General features: G+C 33.7%; 1 protein-coding gene across 8 annotated transcripts in view; it reads right to left on the reverse strand.

Moving 5' to 3' along the window:
* The window catches only part of LOC145972728 (uncharacterized), a 24,961-nt gene continuing 7,742 nt past the window's right edge, over positions 1-17,219 (reverse strand). Inside the window, exons 1-9 of one of the 8 annotated variants that reach the window (XM_083101608.1) lie at positions 10,833-11,850; positions 10,440-10,527; positions 10,108-10,218; positions 9,360-9,999; positions 8,960-9,052; positions 8,586-8,672; positions 7,276-7,434; positions 6,844-7,147; positions 1-6,764 (exon numbers count right to left, since the gene is read on the reverse strand). In XM_083101608.1, coding sequence (XP_082957734.1) covers positions 6,464-6,764; positions 6,844-7,147; positions 7,276-7,434; positions 8,586-8,672; positions 8,960-9,052; positions 9,360-9,999; positions 10,108-10,218; positions 10,440-10,508 — 1,764 coding nt within the window. In that variant the 5' untranslated portion in view covers positions 10,509-10,527; positions 10,833-11,850 and the 3' untranslated portion in view covers positions 1-6,463. Of the gene's footprint in view, positions 6,765-6,843; positions 7,148-7,275; positions 7,435-8,585; positions 8,673-8,959; positions 9,053-9,359; positions 10,003-10,107; positions 10,219-10,294; positions 10,415-10,439; positions 10,528-10,832; positions 11,851-17,219 lie in introns of those variants that run through there. The other 7 variants (XM_083101592.1, XM_083101597.1, XM_083101653.1 and 4 more) reach the window with 7 other exon arrangements.

Below are 17,219 nucleotides of genomic sequence, written 5' to 3' on the forward strand. Positions count from 1 at the left end.
TGAAGTGATAACTTTGCAAATGGTTATTGTGACCTTTCGAAATCTACAAAGTTTTATCTTTCCATATATAATCAATGTATAAAATAACATGTGTTTCTCTTGTGGCTCACACGCGCTCACGCACGCACGCACAGACACGACAAAAATAAAATTCACCCAGGAGTCTTCAAAAATGAAAATGTCCATCATCGGACATCATTTATTATTATTACCTAAGGTCTGATATAATCGTGCGCTAGTTTCCTTTATTCGGTACGGTTGCTCGTTATCTAGGCGATAGTCAAGTATGATACACGTTACATTCAAAATTATCATTCTAGTTATATTGACAGCAGACTAATCTAAAATGACATTCCTCTTATGACTTCTTCCTCTTTCTTTCTCTTCTCTCCTCGTATATAAAACGGTGTATACATGAATAAATTTGTCGGTCACGGCCATCTCATATAACTCGCAACGAACTGTTTATTATCCAAAATTAATTTATTTGATTTAAAACTTTTCGCGGAAAATTATTTTACTCATCATTTAGAGCGAGAGATCATTCCTTAATTAAAATGAAAGAAATTTGTAAAAATTTTTAAAATTTCATTTTTGTAGTTTCAATTTTTTTGAGCGCCTTTTAGATATTTTTTGGAGAACAATGTGTACATTTATTTTTTACTAAAAAAAATATTTTGTCTTGAAATAAAATGGTTGATAAAAATTAATTCTTTTAAGTTCATATCATTTTTTTAAATAAAATTTCATCAATATATATTGCAGACAAAGATTTGTTATCTTATAGTCACATAAAAGATTATAATATATGTATATTACATTATTATAATTACTGATCTCTTAATTTCGGACAATCAAGTTCATCGAGTTTCACATGTCGAGTTACTCGCATGCGCAATAAGCAAAACAACTAATGGAAAAGAAAACTTAATAAAACTTCTTTTCGCCGACATCCGCGAATTAAAAAATTCATGATAGCTGAATCGAAAAAATAAAGATAGAGCGCGATATATATAATGAGAGAGGATGATTTAACTTACATCAAAGTAACGCATTATAGATACATTCTTTCCTACATCACCATCTTATATGATACAAAATAATCAAATTGATTCTAGGCGCGGGTTAAAAAAAAAAGAGAAAGACACGTGATATCCAGTATACTCTCGTAGTTAACGTAAAGTTAACGTAAAAATACCGACGTGTAGTCGTAATAATGGCATCCTATTAATCAAACTAACGGCTCGTTTCTTTTCCACTTTGCTCGTGCGCGACAATTCTTTTTTTTTTTACATAACAAATAAATCACTAAAATGTTTCTCGGGGAATGAATAACGTTTAAGCCCACATGTCATATTCGCACGATAATGCGTTATAGATTAGCTTAAAAAATTGCAAATTTGTCCAAGGGTCTTTAATCTTCCTTACGTTTTACGAGAGGCCATTTAATCCTAATTTACATTTCGTCGCTCAGAGCAGGTAACGATATCCACAATACTCAGTATCCGGGTATCGCCTTTACAATCGTTATGCTTAATCATACGATATAAAGAACAGATAATTTATTAGGAACGTGTTTTATTATCAAAAATCACTACGATCGTCGTTATACTGTCCATAGATATATCATAAATTAATCCAGCGAGGCGTGACAAATTAATCTGCATGACCTCTTTTATTCGTACATGATGCTCGTTAAATTATCATTGTTAATTATCAAATCAATCAAATCAGATAAGTGCTGCTAGGTAAAAATAATACGTTTTAGCGGAATGGAAATAAAATAAATTTGAATTGCAGACATGCGTTCTCGTTACTTTGCATAAATATAAAATTACAATACGCGCAAAAAAACATCTGACATTTTCAGGCCTTAAAAGTTTCGTGCTGAAAAAAAAGGGTCGAATGCTTTTCGAAGGGATTTCGGGGATATCTTTGCGTACGAGGTATTTTTTTCGAGAACGCAAGTTTTTCCATTATCGGACAAATAAAAAAATTCAACTTTCGTAAAATCATCACTCCGAAACCTCGACCCTTACAGTAAAAGCGCAAAATTACAAGTCCAATTGCAAGTTTACGTTTGAAGATTCTTAAAATTATATACGGGCACGATAATAGCGAATAAAATAATGGAAAAAGATATTTCCAGAATCTCTGCACGTAGAGGTTTTTTTTCTTTCTTGCTTTACAAACATATGTACAGTGAAATCGCAAAGTCTCGGCGAAACCAGAGTACACACACGCGTGATATTAAGGAAGACGCTTCCAGATAATTTTGATTTAAACGGAAGCTCTAAGTTCTTTGCCTATGAAATATTATCTTGGAATACATGGAATTGCTGCGGGATACACCATCAAAAGTCACCTCTCTTCGATCTTGCTTTAACTAAATTATTTGGCAGCTACAATTAGTAATTTGGCGAATTAGAAATACATTATTGGAAAAAACATTCTCGTTTATAAAAAATATCTTTACACGATGTGTGTGGTATAGTAAAATGATAATAACTTCGAAATATATAGCACGGCCTGTATCTCCTGCAGCAATTCTCGACAAACTACTTAGAATTACTAACAATTCGTAATTATATTCGTACACTTTGCTCTGGTATTATTCGATTTCTACAATTCTTCTCGGTTAGTTTTTTTTTTTTGAGACAGGTATAAGTATACAAAAGCATTTTCGGAAAAAGGGCTCGCGTTTACGTTAACGCAAAGTATTCGCTCGTGAACAGTTCTAGTATATTTGTCTCAAGTTTTGACGAGGACGCTTATTATTGTGTGCTACCGCAAATTTGACCATCGGATCACAGTTTTGATAGAGATAGTAAGGTAATCAAAATAGAGACTTTTCCCAAAAATACGTTTTTTATGTGGAATATTAATTGAAAACGTGTCGTGTTGCACGAGGGGATAATTTGTATTATCGCTATCGATCGTTATGACACCACATTCTTATTAGTCTTTTATATATCTTTCTTTATCAATAAATTAGTCTTCCTATTCAATTTTTGAAATATTTTGTAATAGCATTTTTTTATACTCTTATTATGTCTATTTATGGATAGACAAAGACATAATTGTATTCAAAAATTGATCATAATCAAAAATCCTTGACTCTATAACACAATAAAAGTATATGAAAAAAATTCTTCATTCGCATGAGTAATTAACGTATTATGTGTCTCTATGTGTGTGTGTGTGTACATAATGTTACAAATATATGTATATTCTTATATGAGAGGGAAAATTTCAAAAATTCATTTAAGAGCATTAAAAACAGCAAAAATATAGAAGATTTCTATTAATTTATATGTGTGATACACAAAGTAAAATATGTAGTTAGGCATTTATGATCAATTGTCGAGACAAATTGTTCAATTAACTGTCATATACAAAAAAGCAAAAAATTCTATCGTCAAAGAGTCGGATAATGAAGAATCATGAAAATTTAAGATATTTCGACAAATTATCTCTGTAATAAATTTAAGAATTAAAAATTAAATGTCTATTGTACGATGTCTATTGCGGATATTTCCCTTTACAGAACAATGCAAAAAGACGATTGTGAAGTATATGAAAGCCGTTTCAATGTGACCCTCTCTCGATATATATTATTATCTGTGAGTCATAAATCATTCGCGAAAAAGTGAGTACGCAATGAACGAACGAAAAGTCCGAATTTTAATAACGAATATGAATATTCGTTATTAACATTTTAGAAGATTATATATCAAATTAGATAAATCTGATTTTTGATGTTCTCGCTGTTCGTTCGTTCATTACTGTATATCTTCCTAAAGAAGTTCAACAATTGTAACAATACTGTTTACGTGTGAAACGATTGCGCTTACTCTAGCGAATATACAGAATACTGAAGAGTGACGTTCCTGCTTTAATCAAACTATTTAGGATCAGTTCTCTCTATCAATAATATTAAGAAAAAAAAGGAAAATTGTCACAAATATTTACAAAATCTTGAAAAAAATTTCAAAGATGATCTTTATTTTAATATCGATATTTTATATATCAATTAAAGATCAATTCTTGAAATGGGAAATTTTTCTTTTTTTTTCATAATATAGAAGAGAGAACAAAATATGCCATTTCGCAGTAAATCTTACGATGCTGCATTATGTGCTGACTATGATTCATATTTTTAACTTATTGTTAGATAATTTAATCTGTGACTAAACCAGTTTTTTGAGCGCGTATATCATCACACTTTCTCTCTAGTCTTCGACATATTACTACAACTTATGCGTTATAACATAATTATTTATCGTTTTTCCTATAATATGAAAATCTTGCAAATGAAGGTGTAATACATAGTGATGATAAATTAATTGCTGACTCATAAGTCAAGGCTTAAATAGCTCTATTCTAATTCTGATAAACTGAAAACAAAGATAGGAAATTCAGCGCATAAGTTTCTAATCTAATTGAAAAAATACTGTAACAGGTATTATGATTATATAAAAGTAAAATTATGTAATTGCATATCTTTATTTTACAAATTAATTAATAAAACAGAAATATTCTCAATTTCGAATTCTGTACAAAATTCGAGCAGCGAGTTTATTGACAATCACATAGACTTAATGACATGTCTCTCATAATACTCCACGAAAATGTAATAAATGTAATCTTGTATAAAAAAATTATTTTTTGAGGAATCTTCAAGCCGCTTGTGTTTATTTTCTTTACGATGCGTTATAAAATCTTTTCTAAAATCAAGGAAGATGGTGCATAGTATCCCTTCCTGCTAATAATATCTTGGTGACGAGTTAGTAAGTTTACAAATAAAGATGCAACAATGACAATAAAAAAAGCAATGTTCGCGAAACAATTGCAAGAAGAATTATCTATCGATGCTCTCGAGAGGATCCAAATAACAGCTTTGAAAACGATATACATATATTGCGACTGTACTTTATAGCACACAAGTTACCAATCATGAATGTATGGAGCTATCAATGTACAATCTATTTGTTTGGTGATCCTTGATACTTAAAAAGTAGCGACGGTGCGGGATCGCTTTAACAAGTGGGGATATAAAAATTAATGTATATATATATATATATTTATATATTTTTATATATATATATAGATAATATTCTAGCTCAGCTACTATTCGTTACAAACTAGTAACTATTCATTAACTAATATATTCATATAGTTCGCGGCCTCTTAAAATTATAAAACGGATTAGTCTGCCCGTCGATATTCACTATTATTATTGCAGCTCCAGCGAGTTATATAGGTATGTGCCGCACTACTCTTTCGCCGCTGTTATCGTGGTCGTTGTTATCATCATCTCGGTAATGCGATGCTTTCTGATCCCGAATGACTGGACGGAAGAAGGCTCGCACAAATCGCGATGTCGTTCCGTTCCACGCTATCCGCAATTAAGCGCCGATGAAAATTCTCTGTTCGCAAATCCATTTTCGCGTTCATACTTGTCAGATAAATTTTTGCGATCGAAAATGTATGAAAATTCCAATACTAAAATCTTTAAATACAATTTTACATTGAAGTAACGCGCAAAAATAATTTATCTTTACATTGATATCACCTGAAAATCGGAAGGGCCGAGGTTTGAGCATTGTACGGGCAATTTTTTTCCTTTCATTTGAAATTGTATTTCTGATTTACTGAAAAAAAGAACCTAATACCTCATACTTGCGCTTTTTATCGCCGAAATACACGCCGCCGCAATTCTTTGTTGTTACAATCATTCAAAAGTACATTTTGTTATCGATCTAATCGTAAAATTTGTCAAAACTATTGCACAATGCCATTCACGGAATTATGAAATGTTGGCAAAATGTCTAGCAATTTTGTTCTTAAGGAAAAATCAACGATTGTTACACACATAAGAAAGAATAATACGATTATACAATTACATTTCCCGTTTCGTTTTAAAAAACTAATATATATGAAATATACCGCGCAATTCAATTATTCTTCCACCTTTCCGAAAGACAAAATATAAAGGTAGACGTATTTCTCTATTACTTCACAAAGAGACTTCGTTGATCTTGGCGGTTGGGGAATTGTCCGTTATATTACGAGCCAAACTCTTCCGAGGACACATTCCACGAAACATTCACTCGCGCAATGTCGCAGAGTCTTTTTGTCCATTTTTTCATCTTTTTTTTTTAATTTTTATACATATCTATGTCCAAACTACTGATAGTATTTTGGACATAGACACGGATAGAAATGTAACCAAATATTCTTCCATAGAATTCGAGTCATCGCACGCGAGAAAAAAAAGAGACGCACTGCTCGATCACTCATGCTGGACTCACCTGATTCTTTTAGGACATAGTCCACACATTTATCTTCAATATCATACATTCATAGATTTCGCCTTTTTTAAAGATAATATCCATTTAAAAAAAAAAGATTAGAAAAGTTAACCTCTTTACCAGCTCCTGAAAGGTATTCTCTAGCTGAATCATTTAGGCTCTGGGAAGGCCACCTGACACTTGTAGACCTCATCGAGCATCACTTGGCCTTGCCCTTGGCTGACGGTGACGGGAGTAGTCGCATTCACAACCACGACTTGGCCTTGTTGCGCCTGCTGCGGCTGTTGCTGCTGCTGCGGCTGTTGTTGTTGACTACTTGCGTTAGCTTGCTGTGCGTTAGCCGGATTATTAGCGTTCTGATTTCGCGCCGTCTGACCGTACTTTTCGTGAATTGCACGGTGACGTTTGAGCGCGAAACGATCGGAAAAACCGATCTCGCATATATCACACCTGAGAGGACAAGAAATTTCTTATGCAATTGAAAATATAAACAAAATATTCAATCTAAGAAATTCGAACGCGATATTACCTATGTGGCTTTTCGCCGGTATGAACTTTAGCGTGATTCTTGAGGTGCGTGGCTTGATTGAAAGCAGAACCGCAAATGTTACACCTGTATGGCTTTTCGCCAGTATGGATTCTTCTATGATTCCAAAGTGTCGAGTGTCTGGCGAATGTCTTCTCGCAAACCTCGCACTGATACGGTCGTTCACCGGAATGAATTCGCTCATGATTCTTTAAATGTGGGCTTTGTGAAAACTGCATGCCACATACACTACACTTGAACGGCTTCTCACCGGTATGAACTCGCCCGTGATTTTTCAAATAGGCAGCTGGCGGAAAAAAAGAAACGCGGTAATAATTTCCGTCATAAAATAAGCTTATATAAGCTGATCATTACACGTAAAAACGAGTATAGTTCATTATCATTTGCGGTTTGCACAATTCTTTATTTACTTACCCTTTGCAAATGCTAAACCACAAACTTCACATTTAAATGGCTTGTCTCCTGAATGAAGTCTCTTGTGGGACCAGAGTGAAGAATATCGAGAAAATGTACCATCGCAAACGTTACAGTGAAATGGTTTCTCTGCCTGATTCTGACTGTTTTGCTTGCCACCTGAAATTGAAAATATAGACAAACTTTAGTTTTCCTCAAAGGGCCAGTTCTACAAAAAAGTGATAAGCTCGAAGTTTATTTGTGAAAAATCTATCAATCTACGCGATGCGAGATTTGTTTATGGTACTATAATATTTACTTTTTCTTATACATTCAAAAAAGGAATATATATATATATGGAATGTACAATCACAAAATGAAATAATTAAATGTAACAATTGTTGTGTGAAATAATTCGATCATGCAGGCTATTGTAAAAGTTAGTGCACTATAAGAAAATCTGAACGCCATAAGCGATATGAAACTTGTAGCTTTGTTTCTATCACGCGTCTGTGAAAAATGATCTCTAATGGGCCATATCGCGAAAGAATTCAAAGAATTGTAAACGGCTGAACGGAAATTTAATAGTATAGCTTATCGCATATATGGAAAACGTTACAATGTAATATAAATTTATAAAACTGTCCCTTAGGGGATTTTATTCTGTGTCATCGTCCTTAAATTTAGATGTCAACAGTTCTACTAAAAAAAATAAAAAAATAAAAAAATAAAAAGATCACAACCAGTTTGAAATCTGTCATAGCAATACTAAATAAAAATTAAAAAATAATAAAATAAAAAAGAAAGGGAATAATAGAATAATATATTTTCCATCTACAAAAATATACATGCAAGAAAAAGTAAAGTAATATTTAAGAAAAATAATTAACATCACAGACTCGATGTTTAGAAAATATCAATTTAGACCAATTTCACCAATAAACCCTTCTCTCTCATTTTTTTGATATGTTTATTGAAAATGCTCAAAAGTCTTCTCGAGTATTTTTAATAAACATGTCTAATAAAAGATATTTGGATTGATTTAAATTAATATTTTTTAAATGTCAAGTTTGAGATTTGATGAACTTTTTATAATCCGTATTAAGTTAATTTCAATATGTTTCTTATGTACAATATAATTAAATATTTTATATAAATCATAAAGGTGCCAGAGTGCGTTGATTCAAATATCAATAAATCCGATATGCAAATACTGAATATATCGCGGAGAATTTAAACTATCATTATCCAAGAAAGACAATATTACTGAGACATATTAATCAAAATAGATCCCATACTGTGTGAGTTGACGATAATTATATCCGACTTACTTCCTATGACGATGCGGCCAGTAGCCTTGCAGCCGCCACACTTTGCGAGGGAACTGATTCCGGAATCTAGTTTTTTGTCGTGTTTACCTACCATACATCACCCGATGTACGATCATGATAATAATGAAACGTATGGATGGAAAAGGATGACCAAAAATTTAAACAAGATGTTGCTAATACAGATATAATAACGCGTATCGTTTATAACAATATGCTTGTATCAATATTGTTAAAAATATAAAAATTTGAATCTAAGTTCAAAAATTTAAAAGAAAAATAACGCCGCGTTTTATCAGCAACATCTTTCTTCGGCCTATCAGCGGTATCAAATGACATCTAATCAACAGTCGAAAGTTGAAAGAACTGATACTCACCAATAAAAATAATTCCAGTGCCATTGCACTTGTGACATTTGGTGACACTGGTAACACCCCTCCGTTTCACAGGATGATGACCAGGTTTGATAGCTACACAAACGAATTCATATTTCTATTTTTATGTTGAAAAGATTCGCATATCCGACTGTAGGTGATATCGCAGTGGCAACAATTTGCATTACAACTAAAGCAAAGTCCACGAATAATTGTATTCTAGGACCCGTGCGGCATAAATTATACTTGTAATGTATTATACTTGTAACAATAAAATTTTTAGCAATAATGTTGACGAAGATATTGCCGATTAAATCCTTTACCATTGCAATGCCATTGAAATCAATGATATCACTGTGAGACCAACACTGATTACGATTGAAAATAATTGCAAAAGACATACTCTTTTTAACTTTAGTCGGATGATGTTCGCATGGGTCCTCACTGCCACAATCTTCACAGATTTGCACCTTAGGTTTCTGATGCATGTTTGTTTTGTGACTTTTTAATTCTCCCGGTAATGCAAAACACGCTCCACAAGTGTCACAGGTGTATGGTCTTTCTGGTGTGGTAGCGACAGTCACTGTTGTCGGCCCTTGTACCACAATCTGCTGTGGCTGTTGCGGCAGATTGCTGTTGGGCGTCGAGTTGTGAATCCGTTTGTGATGTTGCAGCAGGCTCACATGGCCAAAGACCAACCCGCAAATGTCACACTTGAAGGTCGCATTGGTGGCAGCGGCAATGCTCATCTGATTCAGTAATGTGTTATAACCAACAGGTTGCACATCGAAACGATAACAACCCTTGTCGTCGGCGATTGCACTGATTGTGCTCACCGCGTTTGTTTGAACCTTCTGCAGCATGTTGACGTTGTAGTAGAAGGAGGAAGGAAACTCGGAAGTGGTGGATTGTTGTTGCTGCTGAGACTTGTCCTCCTTCTTGTCCGTGACATACATCTGCTGGGACTGCTGCTGCTGCGACTGTTGGCCCTGCGCAGCAGCTTGCTGCTGCTGGATCTGTTGCGGGTCAAACATTGCTGTTTGCTGCTGTACAAGAGAAAAATCAACACGATTAATCAAAGAGAGAAAAGAACAAGTTTATTTCTCTATTGTACATTTTATTCATTAAATAAATAAAAGAAACAAACAAACCTGTCTCTGATCTCCGTAACTCGAATTGCTCTGCTCTGTCTGAGTAAAACTGTTAGTCTGCTCCGTTTGAGTAAACATAGAACACTTCAATGGCTGCTCGATCGGTTGACTCTGTTGGTTTAGAATAACTCGTCAGACAATATTTTGATATCAAAGCTACAATAAGAGAGAAATTATATTACTATACGTTTATATTCGCAATATCTCAAACACGAGTCTCGAGTGCAAGTCGTATGTTTGTAAAAATCGACGATAAACCAGCACTCGATCATTGCTCGCAAACATACACGCTTCCTCGCTTGTCATTAATTTGCCTCGCACGCGACGCATACCTGCTGTATTTGATCAGGACGGGTTGTGTTCAACCACACCACGTTGTTGCCATTTGATTCTAGGGCCATTGATGTATTGCCTTTGACCCTGCACAATCAATAGGCAGTCGTTGTAAACTATCGTCTTAGAAGCAACGTGAACGTGCAAGGTATGCGAGAAAGCAACTAGGGAGAGATTCTACCCTAAGCGAGGACGGACGAACCCCCTGATCAAAGCCACGCCAAGGGTGATAAAGGAGGGACGCGGCTCTGGCGCGATGGACGCAGCGGGGAAGTGCGATGCGAAGAAGACGAGAGAGGGTGGAGAGTAAATCGAGAGAAGCGAACCGTGTTTGACGAGCGCGCGAAAACGGGAGCTGCACCGTGTCCGACACGAGTGATAAACATACTCACGTGCGATAGTCCGACGAGCCGCGGGGTTAAAAGTCCGGCTGCCGTGCGGTAACCGATGATCCTCCAGTTGCCATGACGGCGACGACGCGAAAGGCCGCGTGGCGGCTCACCCCGAGGAAGACGACGATCTCGCGCGTGGCTCTCGGCTCGTGCACACTCGACTCGCGTACAACATCTACGGAGCAAGAGAACCGAGGCGCATAGATGGCGGGAGGGGAGGGGGGAAGGTGGGTGTTCTTCCCCTCGTGTTGTGTCGCGCGCGCGACGCTCTCGTCGCTTGCGAAGAGCGCGATCGGCCCGCGCTCCGAGAAATCAATGGCGTTCTCGGCAACTGGAGAGACTCTACGACGGGATCCGCGTCCGATCGCTCGCTCCTCCGTTCGCTTCCCGAACTCCCGCCTAGTCGCCTAGCTCGGCTTGGCTTGGCTTGGCTCCGCTCCGCTCGGCTTGGCTCCGCTCGACTCGACTCGACTCGGCTTGGCTTGGCTCGGCTCGGCTCGGCTCGGCTGGTTAAGCGCTGGGCGCGCTCGCAACGCTTCGGCACGCGGTCGAAGCGCGCGCGAATAATCACCTCTCGTAATCACACGCTTGTCAAGCAGCAGCGTTGGCCCGCGCAAATCATGGTCGGCTGCGTAGAGCGGCGCGGTGGCGGTTGCGGCGACTGTAGGTACGAAGCGCGCGGTTGCCGCCGCTCCTCCGCCGTCGCGTATGCACGTCTCTCGTTTTCTCTCTGTCGCTCCCCTTCGCCCTCTCTGTCCCGCTTCCTCTCTCGCTCGCTCGCTCGCTCTCTCTGTCCGTTTCGCCGACGGCGGTGCGTAAAACTGCCGCGAACGGCGTTATACGCGTGCCGGACGCGACTCCTGGTGTTTATCCGTGGCACGGGCTAGGCCGGGGCGCGATGCGACGTAGCGTGCGTGCGACGCGTTAACAAATGTTCGCGGTGGCCATTACACGCGCGACGAGGACAACAATGGGCGACACGGAAAGCGCGCTGTCCTGTTCCCTCCCTCCTTCTCCCCTCCCCTCTCCCCGTCGAGACTGCCTTTTTCCAAAGCGTTTGCGGGCGCCTACCGTTAGCGCAGCCGTTGCTCCCGCCAAGGTCGCTGCGCGACGCTGTGTGCGCTCGTAAACGCGCGGCGCGGCCGACGAGGAGACTGGGAGCCCGGAGAGGAGACGCTCCGTGAACGCGAAGACCCTCGACGGCGAGGGGCCAATCGGTGCGCGCGGCGACGCGGCGACCAATCGGCGAGCCGTGACGCGAGCGTCGATTGGTCGCCGAACGTTAAAGGCCTATGTTCACGGAGAGCGTCTTTCCTTCGTTTCTTTCTCGGCGCCGCGCGTTACGTTCCTTGTCCCTGGTGCGCGTAGAGCGAGACAAGTATGTATTCGGAAGAAAAAGAGAGAGAGAGAGAGAGAGAGAGAGAGAAGAAAGAAGAATTAAAAGCGGTGCAAAATTTCCGGCTCTAATGGGGATTAATCTCTTTCATCTTCGCAAAAGGTGTTCGTATCTTGATCAGGTTTGCCCCTTTTACACTTTCTACATTTACGATTTCATCTCTTTCTGTTCAAAGAGTTGTTGTCTTACTTTGTCTTAGTAAATTTTGATTTGATAAATCAGATTGTAAAAGCTTATTTTTTGTGATTTGTTTCAAGTCGTTTTATTATACTTTTTTATTACTGGCTATATTTAATTAAAAGCAAGTGTTTGGAAGTGTTTAATTGATTGATCAAGACAAAGAGCAAAGGTTTTCTTATTCTGATTGATCAACCAAGCGCTTTTAATTTTGGCGCTTGTATAGCGGCAAGTTGAGCATAGCCAATGACTGCCGAGGTGAATCAAACCCTTGTAGTTGCAAGTAATTGTAAAATTCAATAACAGATGGAGCCAATATTCATTAATTAGGTACAGTAATTAATGTTTATTCAGATCGTTTTATATTTTCTCATATTACGTTCTTTTTTTGCATACAGGTAATTTTGTATATCTTCATTGAAATCGAATGTTTTTATTATTACTATTCTTTCTTTATTATAAAAGAATTAATATAAAAAAGAATTAATATAAAAAGAGAGATTATTTATTTTTTATATATTTATTTATTATTTATAGATATTATATATTTATAGATATTATTATTTATTTATTATTTTTATATATTATATTTTATATTTTATATATTTTTATATATTATTTATTTATAGATTATTATTTATTTATTCATTTATAGATTTATTTTTTATATATAAGTAATCTTATTAAACTTTATTTTCATATAATTAAATTACTATCTTTGTTGCTATTCTCATTACTGCAATTCATTATTATTGTTTATTATTATTATTTATGCAATAATACTGCAATTATATGTAAGAATTGTTTTTAATTAGTCATTTTTTTATAATATAAATATATTTAAAAATTCTATCCCTCTATATCCTTAAAATCTACTAAATCTGCAAATAAATAAATTTTGTTTTTCTCTTTTCAAATTAAAAATCCATAAATAAATATTTATTTCACTTATTTTTCTTATTTCTGTATACTTTTACTTTCTTTTTTAAATAAATAAGTTTATAAATATTTTAGGGGGTTATATATTCTCTAAATATAAAATTTTTAATTTTCTTTTATTTCTTTATTTTTTATTTGTTAAATATATATTTTATAATAAATTAATTTAATCATCTTTTTTATTTTTACATTTCTTTTTTTTTATAAATATTTTTAAATATATATATAACTTAATTAAATCCATAATATATTCTATTAAGATAATCCTTTATTCAGACGTAAAATTAAAAAATAAAATTAATATTATTAATATTACATATATATTATAATAATAATTATAAATAATTATAAATTAGTAATTTATTAATTTATAATTATTTTTCTCGAAAAAAGATTAATTAAAAGTTTTATTTATTTAAAAAGTTTTATTTAATAAATAGTAATATTTAAAAATTTAATAATAATAATATTAATTTTATTTTTTAATTTTACGCCTGAATAAAGGATTATCTTAATAGAGTATATTATGAATTTAATTAAGTTTAAAATATTTTTATTAATTTAATAAAAAATTATTTTTTATATTTATTCCATATTCTCATATTTTAATTATTTAATTTTAAATACATTTGATTACAGTATTATATTATTGTTGTTCGTTATTTTCGTATATTTATTTTGAATAATTAAGAAGATTATTTGAAGGCGCCATATACATGAAAACAAGTGAAATTTTTTACAAACAAATCTTTCAAATATGAAGATAGCTTTAGAATATTCTGTAATATAATATCATTTTTTATAATTGAAAACGACTATAACCGATTCATATACTGCAAAACTTGCGTTATTTTTATCACGAAGACGACGACATTTCCTTTTTTCTCTTTTTGCTGATGTTGATGATTTTGGGAGCGGTTATTTTAAGCACACTTTTCGCGCGGTTCACCTTTTGTTTCTTAAATCTCGAGAATGAAATACAACGCGATACAAATTCCAAAAGTTAAGATATGCTTATTTAAATGTATAAATATCATAAATTTAGCGATTGCTCTTTGGATTCTGGAATAAATATAGTTAATCGGCATTGAAAAGAATATGCATTTATAAATAAACGTTTCGATCCTCTGCGCCTTCGCGTCGCATATTTTTTGAATCACTCGTTATTTCGAGTCTCAACCCTTTGTGTATGTCGCCAAGTCGAAAAAGAGTCAGAGATTATTTTTATTCTTGTTAAAATTTTTACAAAAAATCTACGAAATGTCCAAAAAGATTTGTAACATTTTGTACGTAGAAAAAACTATTAAATAAAATAGCGCATCAGAATTATTCTCATAAAATTTTTTAAATGAATTAAAACAGCTTATATTTTATAATATATAATATAATATAATATAATAATATATACATCATAATTTGTAAACAGAATTGACAAAGAATTTATTTATTATTTATGTATAGACGTTGTATGCAATTCTTTGTAACTTATTTATCGCACAACATTGCGAGCCTGAAAAAACATTAGAATGTGAAAGCAACAATATATATATCGCTCCTTTCAGAAATGTAGAAGAAGTAGAAAAAGCATGGTATACATGCCACGAATGTCTACATCTGTCTGACTATAGTTTTACATTTCTACTTCGAAATAAATGAAACGGAGATATGCATCGAGTGCATATATTGTTCATACTTGTTGATGGTGGTATTCAAAGCATTATATGTAATAAATATACACTTGCATGCATTTATCCTTGTTTCTCGTTCGAGTTTTCGATATTGAAAAGGAAAAATTCGTGTTCGATGTTTTTTTGCATATTTTTATTTATTTCTTTTATATATTTTAATTTTTTTCTCCACGTGATAAATTAAAATAACTTCGCACACTATAATTTACATCTATTACTATAAACTATAAATTCTGCAGGCTGACTATAAATTTATTACTACAGATGATTAGTAATACAGGGTGTTCATTTCCTAGTTTGTATTATTTTTCAACGACAAATCTCTTGGATACGCGACCCCGTAAAAATATAACAGAATAAAATTTTCCTTTTAAGAAAAAAAAAGTGTCTTTCTTAGGAAATGTCGGAGATGAAAGCTGTGAAACGGCAGCACAAAATTAGCGCACATTCTTGATGAAATTTTATAAAGTACTAAAAAAAAGCATCGTCCTTATGAGAAAAAAAGCGACATTCTGTTATAACAATTTCTGAATATATAAATGAGGAATATAAATTCATATCAATTCTATTTTAAGATGTTATATAAGAAAGCAGATAAATATATATATATATATATGTGCATATTTTTATTTAATTTAAATATAGTATTATGACACTCTAATTTTAAAATCTTATAATAAATTAATTTTAGCTTCCCGATCAGAAATTAAAGTGAGGCGTTTTTGAATATCTATTCTGCGTATTGAAGATTTTAATGGATTTGAAAACGTGTGGAGAAGAATGTGAAATGCATTTGCCAAATTCATTTTTTTTATTTGACTGCATTCATTGTTACGTTGAATTCGATAAAAGATATGTTAGTTTTATAGAATAAACATTTGATATTCATTTTTAGTGTCTTACATGAATATCATACATTCAGTGAAAGATATATATAACTGAATGACACTCATGAATTAGACTCGTTATTTTCCAAGACGAAATTATTCTTCCCTCTTCAATTAACGTCATTTATTAGTCCTGAGAAAATATAAAAGCGCCTTTTTATTTCGCTTTTCATGTGTGAATCATTCATTTATTTCCAAAAATAAAATTTCATCGTTAGCTTTTTCTCTGAAATGACATTGATCATCGTAAATCACTCGATGAGTCACTTTTTCTGGTCCGATTTTCATCTCGATTCTCTGAGATATATATCCTTGAAGTTGTATTGCTAGTATTCGTGTTAATCTTACGATGATTATTTCTACGAATATAAATGATGGCACAAGTTCGATAGTGATTATGACTCATTTTGAAGAGTTGTTTCATATATCGAACGATATTACGGATAAGATCCGCTATAATTTTATTAATTACATAAAAAGAGATACAGCAATCAATTAAATATAAATCTAAGCATGAATTTAATATAGTCAAGTTTCCAAGAAATTAAATGCCTCGCAAATTATGCGGAAATTGTATATCTTGAAGCTATATATTTTGAATTTTTTCACTGCTCAACTATCATCTTGAAATCTAATAAAAAATTTATTTTTTGTTATTTTAGTTTATTCTTTTTTCAATATCTTTATAGTTTCGATAGAATAATTAATTTTATCAATTTTTCAACGACAGTAATTTTTAATAAAACATCATCAAACACACAAAACGCGTAAAATAAAAATTGTTCGCTTAAGAATGATTGTTTCGATATATTAAGTAATTAACAAATTTATAATAATTGTATATTAATATTAAGTGTAAAATTTAATATTAAATAATTCAAAAAATTTTTAATATTTGATGCTTTTTTTACTATAAAAATAATGATGTAAATTTATAGAAGAATTTATAACAAAAAAAATAAATTTCTTCATAATTTGTATATATATCTGTTTTATACATACGCATATAATTGCGTAATAATTGTACAAAAAACCGCTTTAGCATGAGAAACGTGAGAAACCGAGTAAAGCGATTTGATCGATTCATTATACCGCAAGGCTACCATTTTATTTAGAAACGAGACAAAAGCTGAATTAAAACGCAACGTACATTGTTGTCACTAAATTGCGAGCTTGCTGATTTGCTGTTCATATTATTCACGTAACTTTACATACATGATCAAAAAGATTTTTATTGAAAATGTAACAAGTCAATTGTTTGATAAAGCATTAAATAATATAACAAGTCAACAGTTTGATA

This window comes from Camponotus vicinus, unplaced genomic scaffold, assembly GCF_025532165.1.
Source record: "Camponotus vicinus isolate PSW18456_S1 unplaced genomic scaffold, iyCamVici1.0 SCAF_1, whole genome shotgun sequence".
Lineage (NCBI taxonomy): Eukaryota > Metazoa > Arthropoda > Insecta > Hymenoptera > Formicidae > Camponotus > Camponotus vicinus.